General features: G+C 42.8%; 1 protein-coding gene across 1 annotated transcript in view; it reads right to left on the bottom strand.

Moving 5' to 3' along the window:
• Positions 1-17500, bottom strand: part of LOC132873912 (arf-GAP with GTPase, ANK repeat and PH domain-containing protein 1-like) — a 34304-nt gene that overhangs the window by 15201 nt on the left and 1603 nt on the right. The window contains exons 1-5 of the mRNA XM_060909738.1: positions 17496-17500; positions 3679-3725; positions 3087-3174; positions 2480-2565; positions 2027-2168 (exon numbers count right to left, since the gene is read on the bottom strand). The exon at positions 17496-17500 is cut by the window's right edge and continues 1603 nt beyond it. Of these exons, the coding sequence (XP_060765721.1) occupies positions 2027-2168; positions 2480-2565; positions 3087-3174; positions 3679-3725; positions 17496-17500 (368 nt within the window). The remainder of the gene's footprint in view (positions 1-2026; positions 2169-2479; positions 2566-3086; positions 3175-3678; positions 3726-17495) is intronic.

The following is a 17500-nucleotide window of genomic DNA, read 5'->3' as shown; positions in this document are numbered from 1 at the left end:
CCGTTATAAATTTGCTGTTACCAGGCAATGACCAAGAACTGTATTATTAGGGTCGGTGTCTGTGCTGTAGCAGTGTACTAGCAGCTAGCTGTTAGCACTAGCTAATGTCAACAACATAGCTAGTATGTTACTGTAGCAATGTTTACGTTCAGTCATTTGGATGACTGTTAAAACCTTTCAGTCTCAAGTTTTTCCTTTACTGTATTTACTAGTTTACTGTAATTATGATCCGGCAGCTATTTACACCGGATCCAGTGTAAATAGCTGCTGGAGCGCGCTCCGGCTTGCTCCCCCTCAAATTAAGCAGCGCGCTCCGGAACCTCGGCCGGATCACTCCGGGAGCAAGCCGGCGTGTGCTGCTTAATTTGAGGGGGAGCAAGCCGGCGCGCGTGCCGGAACCTCAGCCGGAGCACTCCGGGAGCAAGCCGGAGCGCGCTGCTTAATTTGAGGGGGAGCAAGCCGGAGCGCGCTGCTTAATTTGAGGGGGAGCAAGCCGGAGCGTGTTGCTTAATTTGAGGGGGAGCAAGCCGGAGCGCGCTGCTTAATTTGAGGGGGAGCAAGCCGGAGCGCACTGCTTAATTTGAGGGGGAGCAAGCCGGAGCGTGTTGCTTAATTTGAGGGGGAGCAAGCCGGAGCGCGCTGCTTAATTTAAGGGGGAGCAAGCCGGAGCGTGTTGCTTAATTTGAGGGGGAGCAAGCCGGAGCGCGCTGCTTAATTTGAGGGGGAGCAAGCCGGAGCGCGCTGCTTAATTTGAGGGGGAGCAAGCCGGAGCGTGTTGCTTAATTTGAGGGGGAGCAAGCCGGAGCGTGTTGCTTAATTTGAGGGGGAGCAAGCCGGAGCGCACTGCTTAATTTGAGGGGGAGCAAGCCGGAGCGTGTTACTTAATTTGAGGGGGAGCAAGCCGGAGCGCGCTGCTTAATTTGAGGGGGAGCAAGCCGGAGCGTGTTACTTAATTTGAGGGGGAGCAAGCCGGAGCGTGCTGCTTAATTTGAGGGGGAGCAAGCCGGAGTGTGTTGCTTAATTTGAGGGGGAGCAAGCTGGAGCGCGCTGCTTAATTTGAGGGGGAGCAAGCCGGAGCGCGCTGCTTAATTTGAGGGGGAGCAAGCCGGAGCGTGTTGCTTAATTTGAGGGGGAGCAAGCTGGAGCGTGTTGCTTAATTTGAGGGGGAGCAAGCCGGAGCGCGCTGCTTAATTTGAGGGGGAGCAAGCCGGAGTGTGTTGCTTAATTTGAGGGGGAGCAAGCTGGAGCGCGCTGCTTAATTTGAGGGGGAGCAAGCCGGAGCGCGCTGCTTAATTTGAGGGGGAGCAAGCCGGAGCGCGCTGCTTAATTTGAGGGGGAGCAAGCCGGAGCGTGTTGCTTAATTTGAGGGGGAGCAAGCCGGAGCGCGTTGCTTAATTTGAGGGGGAGCAAGCCGGAGCACGCTGCTTAATTTGAGGGGGAGCAAGCCGGAGCGTGTTGCTTAATTTGAGGGGGAGCGAGCCGGAGCGCACTCCGGCAGCTATTTACACTGGATCCGGTGTAAATAGCTGCCGGATCATAATTACAGTAAACTAGTAAATACAGTAAAGGAAAAACATGAGACTGAAAGGTTTTAACAGTCATCCAAATGACTGAACGTAAACATTGCTACAGTAACATACCAGCTACTATGTTGTTGACATTAGCTAGCTTGACCTTCAAAATGGCGGACACCGGGGCGTCACGTGACCCTGTGACGTCAGGTGAAAAACCTCAATAGGCAGGGCCATTATATGGGTGGGGCTGTTTTGTAATTTTCCTGCTTTTCCTGGGATATTAATGGCACAGATTTTCACTGTTGGGAAATTAAATATCTCATCACTCAGGGAGACTTTAATTCACAAACCTTCTTCATTTCAGCTGTAACTACAGAGAGGATTTATCACTCATACAACAGGAACGACTCACCTGGAACTCAGGGAACAATATAATTAGAGAGAGAGAGAGAGAGAGAGAGAGGAAGTGTGTGTGTGTGTGTGTGTGTGTGTGTTATTTCTGTCCTGCTCACCCTGAGTACCGACCACAATGAAAGGGATTTCAGCGACGTTCCGATTCACACACAGCTCTCTGTAAATGTTATAAACCTCCAGGAAGCTGCTTTCATTCTCCAAACTGAACACCAGAATCACTCCATCCAGCCAACTACACAACTGAACACCAGCACAGAGAGAAAACCACCGAGACGCTCAACAACACACACAGGAGGGTTTATATTTCAGCACTAATGTAGATTAGACTTCCTCAGTGCTGATGTTTTAATCCTCCAGCAGAGGAATGTTGTTCTTCAGTAATGAAGCTGTCAGTGAGATCTTATTTCTGTTTATACTTTTATTTAAACAGGATGGATTAATTAACGTCTACAGATGACTCATCAACACAAACAAATAATTTCCCCAGCAGCAGATCAAAAGAAATCCATTAAGATCAAGATGGTGATTAATGAAAGAGAACGAGGCCTGACCTGTGAGTCTGGGAGTCCCGCCTCGTCTCGGATCAGTAGGTTATGATTCTGTCCATCAATCAGCACCTCCTTCTCAAACCTACACACTAAACACAACACAGCAACAACAACACCAGCTCAGATATAAACACTACATACAGCAACAACAACAATAATAATAATAATAATAATAATAATAATCTCTCATCTCATTATCAGTAGCCGCTTTATCCTGTTCTACAGGGTCGCAGGCGAGCTGGATCCTATCCCAGCTGACTACGGGTGAAAGGCGGGGTTCACCCTGGACAAGTCGCCAGGTCATCACAGGGCTGACACATAGACACAGACAACCATTCACACTCACATTCACACCTACGCTCAATTTAGAGTCACCAGTTAACCTAACCTGCATGTCTTTGGACTGTGGGGGAAACCGGAGCACCCGGAGGAAACCCACGCGGACACGGGGAGAACATGCAAACTCCGCACAGAAAGGCCCTCGCCGGCCACGGGGCTCGAACCCGGACCTTCTTGCTGTGAGGCAACAGCGCTAACCACTACACCACCGTGCCGCCCATAATAATAATAATAATAATAATAATAATAATAATAATAATGTGTAATTTACCTTCAGGAGTCTCGAGCGCGAGGTAACGGCCGGTCATGTAGCGATGGACGAGTGCTGATTTGCCGCTGCGCAGGCTGCCCAGCACTGCCTGATTACACAATCATATATCACAGAAGTATAATATACACTACATACACTGATAGATCCTGAACTTCACTCGCACACGTGCACAGAGTTCACAGAGAAACACAATGTTTAATGTGAAACACGTCGTACAGGACCTGTGTGAAATGAAAACAAAAACTACAGACAGCAGCTCTTCAAACTTTAACAGTAAAGGTCATGACCTTAGTGACATCACTGTTTCTAATGACATTAAGTACAAATCAAAATATTGGCACTGCTCCAACTTTATTTTTAAATTAATGCATGATATATTTAAATAAACTCATAAATCATTCATGAAAATGTCGAACAAACAGGATGTTAAATTGAACAAATATCATTTAATGAAAAATGACATGAGCTCATGAACACAAAGTGTAGAAACATATGTTTATATGAACTGAATTAAACTGAATTAAAGGTGTGAACTTGTGAGAGTTGTGATGGATTTAGTTTTGTAGTTTGTTTTGGAAAATGTTTTTATTACCAGATGGAGATCCTGAAGAGCTCGACTCAACAACCACTCCTGACTCACTGCGGGGGGAGAGAGAGAGTTTAAAGAGCATATACACTGAACAGTATAAAAATGAAATTAATCCCAAACTAAACACAGAAACACAGTGAGTAATTCACACTCTGAATATTTTATTGGTTCTGTAATTAAACACAGAGTCGGATCACAGATCACAGTTTAGAATCTGATAAAGAACAGCACACTCAGACCTACGTATAAACCCAAAGACACAGTGACCTACAGGAAGTGGAGACAGAGACCAACTTCAGTCTGATCCGTCCACATCATCACCACATCAGACTGAATATTACTGTAAACTCACCACCATCAGACCGAACGTCTCTCTGAGCACAAACTGAGCTTCAGGGGGCAGGAAGGGAGTGTGAGACTGAACTATGATCACATCCCCTCTCCATCAGACAGGAAACACTAATCACCTCTAATCCAATCTAATCCATGCCAGTCTAATCCAGTTCTAACACTATATAATATAATACTGTATATCCTAGCTTTGTGACTGATATACACTCCTTGGTCACTTTATTAGGAACACCCAATGCAGTTCTAAGTTTCTGCAGTTCTGTAATCAGCCGATCCCTCGACAGCAGCACGATGCATCAAATCCCGCAGATACAAATCAAGAGCTTCAGTTAAAGTTCACAATGTTCAAACATCAGAATGGGAAAGATTGTGATCTCACAGTGTGACTTTCTCTCACTGTGGTATGACCCACATCTGGTTTGAGCCAGATAGAGCATGAAGGTTTGAGTATTTCAGAAGCTGATGATCTCCTGGGGTTTTCACACACAACAGTCTCTAGAGTTACACAGAATGGTGCCGAAAACAAAAAACACTGAGTGAGTGAGCGACAGTTCTGTGGGTGGAAACAAACGCCTTGTTGATGAGAGAGGGTCAGAGGGAAATGGACAGATTGGGTCGAGCTTTTTTTTTTTGCCAGGAAGGATATAGTAACTCATATAATCACTCTTTACAACCGTGGTGAGCAGAAAAGCATCTCAGCATGCAACAGCAGAAAGAAGAACACATTAGGTTCCACTCCTGCAGCCAAGAACAGGGATCTTAGAACCAATAACACGTTCCTATTAAAGTGGCCGGTGAGAGGGAAGTAATTCAGTACCCCATATCCTTCTGTAATACAGTAACAGTCATAAGACTGGATCATTCAGTGTGTGTGTGTGTGTGTGTGTGTGTGTGTGTGTAAATGTTTGACTGGTGGTGGACATCTGTGAATTTAATTCATGACTATTAATGTTGAGTGTTTATTAGTGTTTATTGCTCAGGCACGCAGCAGCCGAAGGCAAGCACACTACTGTTCTTCTTAAGTTTACTTATTCTGCCTTATTCCGACACGTTTTTTGGATCCACTCCTCCTCCTAGGGCGTTCGAGATAGAGACACCGTTCCAACTCTGAGACGTCTGGCCCGAAGTGGTGTAGTGTGCTTGTATACAGCTTTTGGATCAACGCGCCTGTTCTCTTGTTCATGTCATTTTTCTTTTGTTTTTTTTCCCATAGAGAATGAATAGGGCTCATGAATCAAATCATCCTACTTGGACACGCTCCATCGCAGATACACCAAACCTCATGTGATACTTCAGGCCAACTCCCCCGACACATACATGTAATCGGTTCTGACCCGCACTCATATTTTTCCTTTCTTTTTGCTCATCCCTTTTTCCTCCATAGGCTTGCATTGATTTTTGGCCCCAATGAAAATGAATGGTGTTTCAGGAGAAAAACTTTCACTCTCCGTCAATTTTTTTAACCGAGTGACCAAACTTCAAGAAACTTCACTTGATGCCTCAGGCGAAGTCCCCGCACAGATCCATCCCCTCATCTGAGACCTGCACTCGTCTTTTCCTTGGTTTTCACACATCTCTTTTTACCTCCATAGGCTTCCATTGATTTTTGGCCCCATTCAAATGAATGGAGTTTTGCTCAGTAACACTTCAGCACACATCCACCAAACTTCATACGGCACCTCAGGCCAAATCACCATCACACACATGATATCGGTTCTGACCCGCACTCGCCTTTCTCTCGCCTTTCATCCGTCCAGTTTTTCTCCATTTTGCCGCTAATCACTGGAAGCTTGACTGAGTCGTTCCTCCCTTCCCCCGTAGGTGATGATGCATTTGGCAAGGATCTGCTCATCTGAGACTTTGACAGCAAATCAACTTCAACTCAATGGCCACTTTATTAGGAATACTTACACGCACACACGATAGCAATTAGCATATAAGCATTCGTGTGTTACCATGCTAGCTGTTAGCATGTTACCCATTATGATATCATGCCTGCTGTTAGCTCGCAAGTTGTTAGCATGTTCACCATTAGCATGTTATCATGAGAGCTGTTAACATGTTAGGATTAGCATGGTAGCATGCAGAGTTCGCATGTTTGCTGTTAGCGAGTTCGCCTGAGCATGTTAGCATGCTAACTGTAGCATGTTAGCTGTTAGCATGATAGCTGTCAGCATATTAGCCTTAAAGTGTTAGAATTTTAACAAATAGCATGTTAATCATTAGCATGTTAGAATGCGGGCGGTACGGTGGTGTAGTGGTTAGCGCTGTCGCCTCACAGCAAGAAGGTCCGGGTTCGAGCCCTGGGGCCGGCGAGGGCCTTTCTGTGTTGAGTTTGCATGTTCTCCCCGTGTCCGCGTGGGTTTCCTCCGGGTGCTCCGGTTTCCCCCACAGTCCAAAGACATGCAGGTTAGGTTAACTGGTGACTCTAAATTGAGCGTAGGTGTGAATGTGAGTGTGAATGGTTGTCTGTGTCTATGTGTCAGCCCTGTGATGACCTGGCGACTTGTCCAGGGTGAACCCCGCCTTTCGCCCGTAGTCAGCTGGGATAGGCTCCAGCTTGCCTGCGACCCTGTAGAAGGATAAAGCGGCTAGAGATAATGAGATGAGATGAGATGTTAGAATACTAGCTGTTAGCATGTTATCTATTAGCATGTTATCTATTAGCATGTTAGCATTAACATGTTAACATGCTAGCTTTTAGCATGTTAGTATGCTGTTAGCATGTTAGTATGCTAACTGTTAGCATGCTAGTTGTTAGCATGTTGGCATTAACATGTTGGCATGCTAGCTTTTAGCATGCTAGTATGATAGCTGTTCTACAGCTACAGCTCAGCAAGTACACTTTGCATTTTCTCTGCGGAAATGCAGTCTAGTTTTATTTATTATTTGAATATAACTTTTATATCAATTCATTCAGTAAAACACTTTTAACTGAACTGAGAGAGAGAGAGAGACAGACAGACAGACAGACATGACATTTTATAAAACCGTCTGATTTGGAAACGACAAAGTGAAGAATGAAGGAGAAAATGACATAAATGAGAAGAACAGAAACACCTCAGACTCAGAACAGAGAGGAGAGGAACAGGAGTGTACTGTGTTTATTAAACACACACACGTGAGAAACAGTGGGATTTCATTACTTTGCTTTAATTAGTTTTGACCGCGAAACTTTGAAAGTCATGAAGGCTGGTGGGGGGCGGGGGCAGGGGGCGGGGCATCATGACAAACAGATGGCACACAAACACACTGAGAGACAGAGAGAGAGAGAGAGAGAGCTGGAAATGTCCTGTAACACACTCAGTGGGAAAGCGACTGTGTGTGTGTGTGTGTGTGTGTGTGTGTGTGTGTGTGTGTGTGTGTGTGTGTGTGTGTGAAAGGTGTGTAATGTGTTACCATCTGTTCCACCATCACTCAGTGTACCGCCACACTCTGATCTAGAACCTTTAACTGGGTCACAGGGTTCTTCAGGGTTCGGTATCTTCTCACACACACACACACACACACACACACACACACACACACACACCCTGGAGTCAGGGTGTGTGTCCTATACATCCCCATACAGTTTCAGGGTTTTAAGTGGTGTGATATTGTTATCCTGTGAAACTCCAGCTTTAATCAGAGAGCAAAAGACAAGGAATCGTTTCCATGGTAACAGCTACTGAATGCCGTTAATGTACATAAATCTTATACAGTCCACTGCTGTGTGTAATGGTGTTTAATTAAGAAGCACAAATACAGAAATAATATCAATATCACATTAAAGGTGCAGTGTGTGAAGTTTTAAAGGGTCTCTGGGTCTGTAGTCATCACATCAAGATTGAAGATCATTCACAAAATCAGTGACTTCATTTTGGTATGCAGTGAATTTTACATTAGCTGGATATTAGCTCCTCCCCCAGATGGAACAGAGCTGCTCAGCTCCACCCACTCTCCTTAAAAGGAAATCCATATGACAGGGGTTGGGCTGGGCGGCACGGTGGTGTAGTGGTTACCGCTGTCGCCTCACAGCAAGAAGGTCTGGGTTCGAGCCCCGGGGCCGGCGAGGGCCTTTCTGTGTGGAGTTTGCATGTTCTCCCCGTGTCCGCGTGGGTTTCCTCCGGGTGCTCCGGTTTCCCCCACAGTCCAAAGACATGCAGGTTAGGTTAACTGGTGACTCTAAATTGAGCGTAGGTGTGAATGTGAGTGTGAATGGTTGTCTGTGTCTATGTGTCAGCCCTGTGATGACCTGGCGACTTGTCCAGGGTGAACCCCGCCTTTCGCCCGTAGTCAGCTGGGATAGGCTCCAGCTCGCCTGCGACCCTGTAGAACAGGATAAAGCGGCGACAGATAATGAGATGAGATGAGATGAGATGAGATGAGATGAGATGAGATGAGATGAGGGGTTGGGCTGGGGGAAGATGAAGTCTTCTCAGTGTTTTGATTGTAATTGCAATTACCTCACAGGCACCAAAAGTCACACACCGCCACTTTAATTGCATCACTGTCTTTAACTCTCAAACTGTTTTATTTTTCTTTCTGCCTCATCATCTTAAACGTGACTGTTAGTGGAATTAAAGTGGCAGTATGTAACATTCAGCTCCCTGCTGTATGTGACATGAATTACAATAGCATTGAAAAGATTGATGAGCCTGTTATGAAATTATGTCACGTGACTTGCCTTTTAAGGAAAAACTGGGCTGCCAACTCTCACGCAATGAGCGTGAGACACACGCGTTTGACTGTCTTCACACGCTCACACGCCATACCTCCGATTTCTCACGCTAGAAAAAAATCTAGTTTATCTATCTGATCTCGGCTACCCATTGCGTCGCGCCAACCACTTGCGATCGATCAATTATGCCTTATGCACGGCTAAACAGGCAGAGAGGTGTTCCCTTCTGTACACACTCCCCTATGGTAGGTGGTGCATCTAATGATGCTGCACTCACCGGAAGTTGGATAATTGCCTACCGTCAATTTAGAGGAAGAGGAGAGAGAAGAAGGTATCCGAGTTGAAGACGGGTGTCTCAGACAGGTTTGTACATATGCACGCCAATGGTGTTACTGGCGTAATTATGAACTTATATAAAGTTTCTGAATCGTTTTAGCCTATAAGTGTTGTGAGAATATTTAATGCCATATCGAGAGCTGTGTATTAGGCATGCTAAATCATTATAGGCCTCCTGCCGTGCCACAGCCTCTATCTTCCCCAACAAGCAGCACGGGAGAGCACCTCCTTAGCACACGGTTATTAAGGCGCATTTTTAGTTTGTTTACTGTATGTTATCATACTTTATGACTTTATTTGAAGCCATACTGGAAATGTTGTAAAATAAAGCAAGTAAGAGATAATATTACAAATGCAAGAAGAGCCATTAGCCATCATACCTATTGTTTATTTACAGGGTATTTATTTTTAATTATTTATGATGTATGTAATTGCTCAGTTAAAGTAAATAAAGCATGGTCACCTGTAATATCAAAGAACTTGAACTTGTGAATAATTAAAAAAAAAGACAGAGAACAATATACTGAGGAGACAGGGTTTCAAAGAGGGCAAGACAGGTAGAGAATATTTGTCAGATAACAGGCCCTGACGAATGCTCTATTACTAATAAGAAACATAGATAAGAAATAAATTAATAAGGAATATATTAATATAGCTTATTTAAGTATGACCAGAATTTTTAAGCCCAACTTTGTGTGCACATTCCCACCTATGGCCAAGGTTCAGCTTTTTGTGTTTCAATACTGTTCAAACTTAATCATTTTAATGTTTCTTGTAGCACATGCACATTTTGCTTACTGTTTAAGCATTTTATTTGTTCTTTTGCTGTTGATATTTTTCCCCATGCCAATCTTCTGCTGAACCCAGTGGTGGGGAAAGCCCTTAAATGCATAATGAATAGCCAGTGAGGGACAATCTTATTTTTTGCAACAGTTATTAAAAACTTAACATTTAAATTCAGAAGGTGTTCCCACCCAGATTTAAATTCATTTCGTTCGGTCCCCCCCACTTATAGGGAGGAAAAAACGTCTATGCTGTCTTTCTTTGCATAAGGCAAACCTCACAGAAAAATCAAAAGACTAATTACCATTCGGTTTATTGAGGTGCACAGCAGTGTATACATAGTTGCAACAACTCACATAAAACAAAACAAAGACTGATATTCGGTTGGTTGAGCTGCGCAGACTGCACAAGTTGCGAGCTCGAGCTTGGTTGCTATGGTAACCCACAACAAGTTTGACAGGCATATCGGGGTTGGGGTTGGTTTGCTGGCAGCTTTGTCCCCCCCAGTTCAAAAAACGTATCTGCGCCCCTGGCCGGACGACCCACAAACAAAACACCAGAATGCAGGGGGACAAGTGAATATCAAACTGAATACAAAATTCCCACTTACTGCATGATGTGTGGAAAAATTTTGCCATCGACCCCCCCCCCCCCCCCCAAAAAAAAATCTCACTCCAAGGAATTTCGAAAAGTTGGCAGCCCTCGGAAAAAGGATGGGGCTAAATGGCTCTGTTGCAGCTGGGGGTGGAGCTAAACCAAAGCTTAAAAAAAAATTCACTGCAAGGTGATATTGAGAATCAGATTTTTAAATAATTCTTAAATTTCTAAATTACAAATGGCACCTTTAATTGCATGTTTTGATGTTTTTCTGTAATTTGAGCTTCTTAATGAAATAAACATCTTTAATTCTCGGTTCATGTCATGGACAGCAGCTAGTTTTTTAATCTTATATTTTATTTTAAATTTATTTACATTCAAACATTTATACACAATTTCTCTTTCAGAACACATCTCAGTCTTTCTAAAGAGCACTGATTAATTTCCTCTGAGGGACTCACACACACAGGGTCTGAGGAAGATAAAGACCAGAATGTGAAGACGGAAACATCAAGGCAACATGAGTCATCACACTTTACACACATGGTGATCACGACTCATGTTCTCCACACCATCACAGAAGGAACAACTTTGCTCCACTTCATCTGTCCATTTCAGAAGAACCTCAGCGGGGAGAGCACTGTGATGGGAAATGAGTTCGGAGGAAGTGAAAGCTGTAGTGAGTGTCATGTCCTGAATTACACAGGAGACACAGGGACATGACGTTTACCCTGACAATTCGATCTGCTGTTTATTCCAGGAACACAGTGTTCTCTAAAGCCTCGTGGTCAGTTTACTAACCCTGATAGTGTGCACTACAGTCTCTCACACTGTGTAGTGCAGTGTGCAGTGCGTGGTTTGGGACGCAGCCCAGGACTGGATGTGGTGTCAGACGTGTGAGAATGAAGATGAAACGTGATAACATGAGAGAAATCAGACAGTTTGGAATAAATGATGATGTAGTGAGTGTGTTCGGTCTATACACTCTTTTTTATTTATTTTAAAAAAATGTTTGAGGCCCCTCCCCACACACACCCAACATCACTGAGCTCAATTTGTGCTAAAAAATAATTTAAATATAATTTATAAAGCCTTTGTTTGCTTTGGTCCTTTTAATCACAGGGAAAAACGGAAGATCGGTTCGTGGAGATTCTTCCAGAAGCACTTCATCTTTCTCGTGCTTTATTGTTCTCTGCTGCTACGCCACCAGCCATGCATCTCTGCCTGCTTCCTGTTACCATGGCAACCCCTCCTCCTGAAACGGCCTCTGTGCTGCATGCATGTTAAACGCCGCCGTGGAAACCACACACACACACACACACACGCACACGAAAGAAAAGTGTTCTACAATGTACTGTATGCTTAAATGTTTAAATGTTATTAGTCAGCCTGTTGCTTTCTAACAATGTTATTAACGTTAATAACACACTGTGTGTCGTCTGTCAAAATTTCCCTTACAATCACACTTCTTCAAATTTTCTGGAAGTGATTTTAATCAGACACACTGTTACTGTGACATTAAAACAGTCTGAAAGGAACAGTGCAGCTGTAAATAAAACGTGTTAGAGACGTGTTCAGTGTGCGCAGTTTTAGACTAAAGCTACGAGGCTAATGTAGCTAACACGTAATGAAAGTTTAGATCTCAGTCTGAGCCTTTTATCTCCAACCATCAAATAAATCTCCAGCATTATGACGTGAGGTCCAACACTTCTCAGGTGTAATCGTAACCGTGGCCCTGAAACTGCACCTGAACTCGAGTAAACACGTGACATCATGTCAATAATATGTGCTAAATAAAACCATGTACAAAAAATAGCATGTTAAATTAAATAAATCATGAAAAATTAAAACATATGCACGACACGAGAAAAGTACACACGTGAAATTTATTAAAAATAACACGTGATTGTTCATATGTGACGTGTATGTGGCTTCACTGTGAGGAAGTCGAGTCAAGTCGCAGCCTCAGCTTTGAGCTTGAGATCTTTTCCACAATCTCACTGTTTCTCTGTTTTATATCTGTTATGTGCAGCGTGTCATGGAATCCGAGGGAGTTGGACACGAGAGAAGACACAACTTTAACAGTTAAACAAATAGAAATGAACAAAAGACAGGAAAAGAAACAGGAAACTAAAACAACTAACACAGTGGACTAAAGTAAGGCAAGGCAGACACTGAGTGAACCAAGAAGACAAAGGACATGAGACAGAAGGACATGAGACAGAAGAACATGAGACAGAAGGACATGAGACAAACATCCGTGGACTCTTTTGAAGACTCGAACTCTTGGCCATGTGTAAGTGAGGTGTAAATATGTGTCAATTATGGATGTGTAAATGATAAGATAATCATATATTTTTGTGCTTTGTTCAGCTGAAATGCTGTACGTTCAACACACTCCTGTAAAATGTGATTTATTGTACAGCCAGAAATTTGAAATCATTCAGTAAAATACATTTCAAAAGCAAGGCAAAGAAAAACCCAACATGAAAACACAGAATGACGACAGCAACAATTTCACCTCTACATTTATAAAACACTTCACCTGCACAGAGGGAAACACAGAGCAGGTGCGCACAAACACAGGAAGTGAGGCAACAACGAAAGAAGGAATTTTTTTTAACCGAGTGAGGGTGCCCTCTGGTGGTCTGGAAGAACTGTCCATAGTGGGCATGACAGCGTGTACATCTCTCTCCTCTCTCAGAGTTACACACAATCAGTTAACACCGGATTATGATCATAAACACCACTGGACTGAATAAAAAGCCAAGTTCAATCCCACATCAGCGAAATTCAGACCTCACCTCTAATACGTAGCCTTCAGTTTAGCATCACGAACAATATGTGACAATACGCTAAGAAATTTATCCAGGTCTGTAATCCGGTGTCTCTACTGGGTGTGAGGTGAGAATACACCCTGAATGGGACGCCAGCATCGGCGGGGTGATTTAGTATCGCTACGGGCGGCACGGTGGTGTAGTGGTTAGCATGGTCACCCCACAGCAAGAAGGTTCTGGGTTCGAGCCCCGTGGCTGGCGAGGGCCTTTCTGTGCGGAGTTTGCATGTTCTCCCCGTGTCCGCGTGGGTTTCCTCCGGGTGCTCCGGTTTCCCCCACAGTCCAAAGACATGCAGGTTAGGTTAATATGAGACGGCCTTGGGCTGAGGTGCCCTTGAGCGAGGCCCCGAACTCCCAACTGCTCCCCGGGCGCTGTTAGCGTGGCTGCCCACTGCTCTGGGTGTGTGTGTGTGTGTGTGTGTGTGTGTGCTCATTGCTCACATGTGTGTGCATGTGTGTGTTCACTGCTTCAGACGGGTTAAATGCAGAGAGGAAATTCACAAGTGTGTGATGAATAAAGTTGTGCTTTCTTTCTTTCTTTTTTGCATTCTTTCTTTCTAATCCACTTACCAGCATGTTTTCCAAAGGGAGGAAACTGGAAAAAAACAGAACCCAAAAGAAAACAGAAACACTGGAAGAAACCAAAGGGTGCAGAGTAGAGATGTCCGATATTATCGGCCGACAGATATTATCGGCCCGATATTAACATAAAAATGTAATATCTGTTAATATCGTTATCGGATTTTTTTTGCCTCAAAACCGATAAAATAATGCTTGCGTTACACCCAAATAGTGCCTATGCGCTCCTGAAGCGTTTACCGGCGCAAAGATGATGACCTCATCAAGCTACATCTTGAAGCGTACAAACAAGCGTGGATGGCTGCAGTGACAAACTTGCTCGCTCTGTTTCAACATTAAGGAGGACTTTGTTTACTACTCTGGAAGGTCTGGACTGAAACTTTGTGCCTTCCTTGTTCTTATTGCACACTACCTTAATGTTGCATATCTTTGTTGTTGCTCATGTAGAGCAGTGCTGATTGAGCCCAGTTTATAATTTCAATGATTGCATTAGCCCAAGTAATGGGCTAGGGACACAGGCTGCTTACACCTTAAAATGTTTCATTTTTTGTACTTCACCTCAAGCCTGAAGTATTTTTTGTAGCTCAAACAAATGTGCAGTTTTCAAAATTGTGCAGTATAGTTGCCACATTGTAATTGACTCATATTTGTGCATTCATTCAATTAAGGTGATTGAGTTTTAGTTAAAGAAACAGTTCATGAGGCATCCTACAAACGCAGGCTCATTTAACACAGAAAAAAGAGTAGCCTGTCATACACTATGCCTGTTATTTTAGTTGACTTTAGATGCTGCTATGTTGCACATAGTTGTTCAGGTACAATGTTTTATCATTTGTGAAGAAGTCAAATTTGCCCTATTTGTTGTGGGCATTGTCAAGATGATCTCAGGGAGAGTGTAATCCAAACTGTTGTTTGAGACAATTTAAAAAAAAAATAAACATGGCACTTTTTCCCTAAATTAAGTTGAAGTATTTTTCTTATTTTGCACAGACAATGTTAACATTTGGAAAGCCTTGTTGCATTCAAGAATGCATCCAGTGGGGCATCACAATAACATTAAGCATGTTGTGTTAATTCCACAACAGGAGATATGTGATGTTACCTAAATTAGTTCTGAGGAAAAATAACCCACATATCGACATCGGTATCGGCTGATATCGGAATCGAAAATTGAGAGTTGGACAATATCGGCATATCGGATATCGGCAAAAAAGCCAATATCGGACATCCCTAGTGCAGAGGAAACCAAAGAATCATGAGGAAATCAAAAGACATGGAAGAAACCAGAGAACCTAGAAATGCTGGAAGAACCCAGAGAACTCAGAGGAGAGCAGAGAATGCTGTGGAAAAAAAAAATTGGAGGGAACCCTTGAACCCAGAGGATACCTCAAACAATCCAGAAGAAGCCAGAGAACCCAGTGGAAAGCGTAAACCCAGAGGAAACTGGAGAACAAGAAGAAACTGGAGAACCCAGAGCTCCTCCTCCGTGTTTGTTTATTCAGTCATGTGTGTTTTTTTAATTCGTGTTTGTCACCTCCCCCGTCTTGTTATTAGCTGTATAACTTCCTCATTACCACTTGCACCTGAGTGAAAGTTTTAACCCCCTCTGCTAATTTTATGCAGTTTATAAATTATTAAGGAAAATGTAAGCAGCAGGAAATTAAATTAAATAAACACAGGAACATTTACGTAATTCACCACACTGACCAAATATTATACATATGTCCTGTCCTGTGGAGAGATTTTTATTTACACACACACACACACACACACACACACACACACACACACACACACACACACACACCACATGATATTGGCCACATATTTTCCCCAGAGAGCACTTAAAGGATAATGAAGAAGTTTAATGGAGAAGAACCAAGAGAGCAGATCAATAGGAAGCTCTTGGTGGGATGAACCATTGGGTCTGCTTCAGCAGAACTTTAACCAGAATATAACCAGAACTTTAACATTGCTCTGCATTTATTCATCACAGGATTTAAGAAAACTGGACAGATTTGTCTGTGGTAGATTGTGGAATTATCAGGCATCAAGTTAAACTACAACCACAGAGGAAAAATGAGACAGAAACACAGCTGACGCCTTCAGCAGAGAGGATGAAGAATTCTCCTTCAGTTTGTACACAAGCCATTGCTTTTTGTTTTAAAATTCTGTTGGAACAAAGTTCTAAACATAGTGACATTTCTGGTAAGAAAGAAAGAAAGAAAGAAAGAAAGAAAGAAAGAAAGAAAGATTATCACCATCATCAACACCACCACCACCATCATCATCATCATTACCATCATCATCATCATCATCATCATCATCATCATCATCAACCTCATCTTTATCCTCATCATCATTACCATCATCATCATCATCATCATCATCATCATCATCATCATCAACCTCATCTTTATCCTCATCATCATTACCATCATCATCATCATCATCATCATCATCATCATCAACCTCATCTTTATCCTCATCATCATTACCATCATCATCATCATCATCATCATCATCATCTTCTTCTTCTTCTTCTTCTTCTTCTTCTTCTTCTTCTTCTTCTTCTTCTTCTTCTTCTTCATCCTCATCATCATCACCATCATCATCCTCATTTTCATCCTCCTCCTCATCATCATCCTCATCTTCATCCTCATCCTCATCATCACCACCACCATCATCATCATCTTCATCCTCCTCATCATCATCAGCATCATCACATCCTCATCTGATCTTCATCATCAGCATCATCACCATCCTCATCTGATCTTCATCATCTTCATCATCATCATCATCATCATCATCATCATCTTCTTCTTCTTCTTCTTCACCATCATCACCACCATCATCACCATCATCACCACCATCATCACCATCATCACCACCATCCTCATCCTCTGACCTGATTTACTGTTTCTCTAGCGATCCTAGTTAAATTCTACGCTGTAAATAAATCTGGAATAAAGGTGAACTCATTTCATACCCATGATTATGAGACTGCAGTAAAGCAAATATAAACCATTATTTATAAACTAAAGAGTATTTCCCAATATGTTTATTACTTTTGTGAAGCATGAAATTGTTTTTCTCTTGTCAGTAACTCTGTTTATTTCAAGCATGTTTTTTTCTGAAATGAAGTCATTTCTGTCGAAGCTTGTTGTGAGTAAAAAGTTTTAAAATATTCTAAATCATAAAGTTTTTATTATAATCTCACAAAAAGAAATATTACACAAATTCAGATCTTATTTGGTTCCTGAAGATGTGACTTGCTGGAATACATTTTGATCGCAGCGGAAGTTCAAGTGCTGTTATCTAAACCCAGCCCCAAAAACAGAATTGACCAATCACAGCTGAGCGATTGTGAATCTACACAGCTCTAAGCTTTCAGGACTTTACAATACGCTGATGTGTGAGTGTCGAAAGAAGTCTGAGATACAACGTTTGATACGAGTGGTTTAGCATTAAATAGAATACAATAAAGAATTTTTACGTTCTTTAAACTAAAAAAAATGGGAAAAGATAAACGCTAATGGTCCAGTGAATGAATAGCCAGTGTTTTTATAGGAACAGAGAAGTTCAATGATGACACACAGCTCCACATCATACTCCAAGACATTTCGAGTGACCTGAATAATGAAAAGCCTTCACAGACACGTGTTACTGCACACTGACCTTCT

Source organism: Neoarius graeffei, chromosome 26 (assembly GCF_027579695.1).
Source record: "Neoarius graeffei isolate fNeoGra1 chromosome 26, fNeoGra1.pri, whole genome shotgun sequence".
NCBI classification, from domain to species: Eukaryota; Metazoa; Chordata; class Actinopteri; order Siluriformes; family Ariidae; genus Neoarius; species Neoarius graeffei.
Note: the sequence above shows the minus strand (reverse complement) of the source record. Positions and strands in the feature narration are given on the sequence as shown.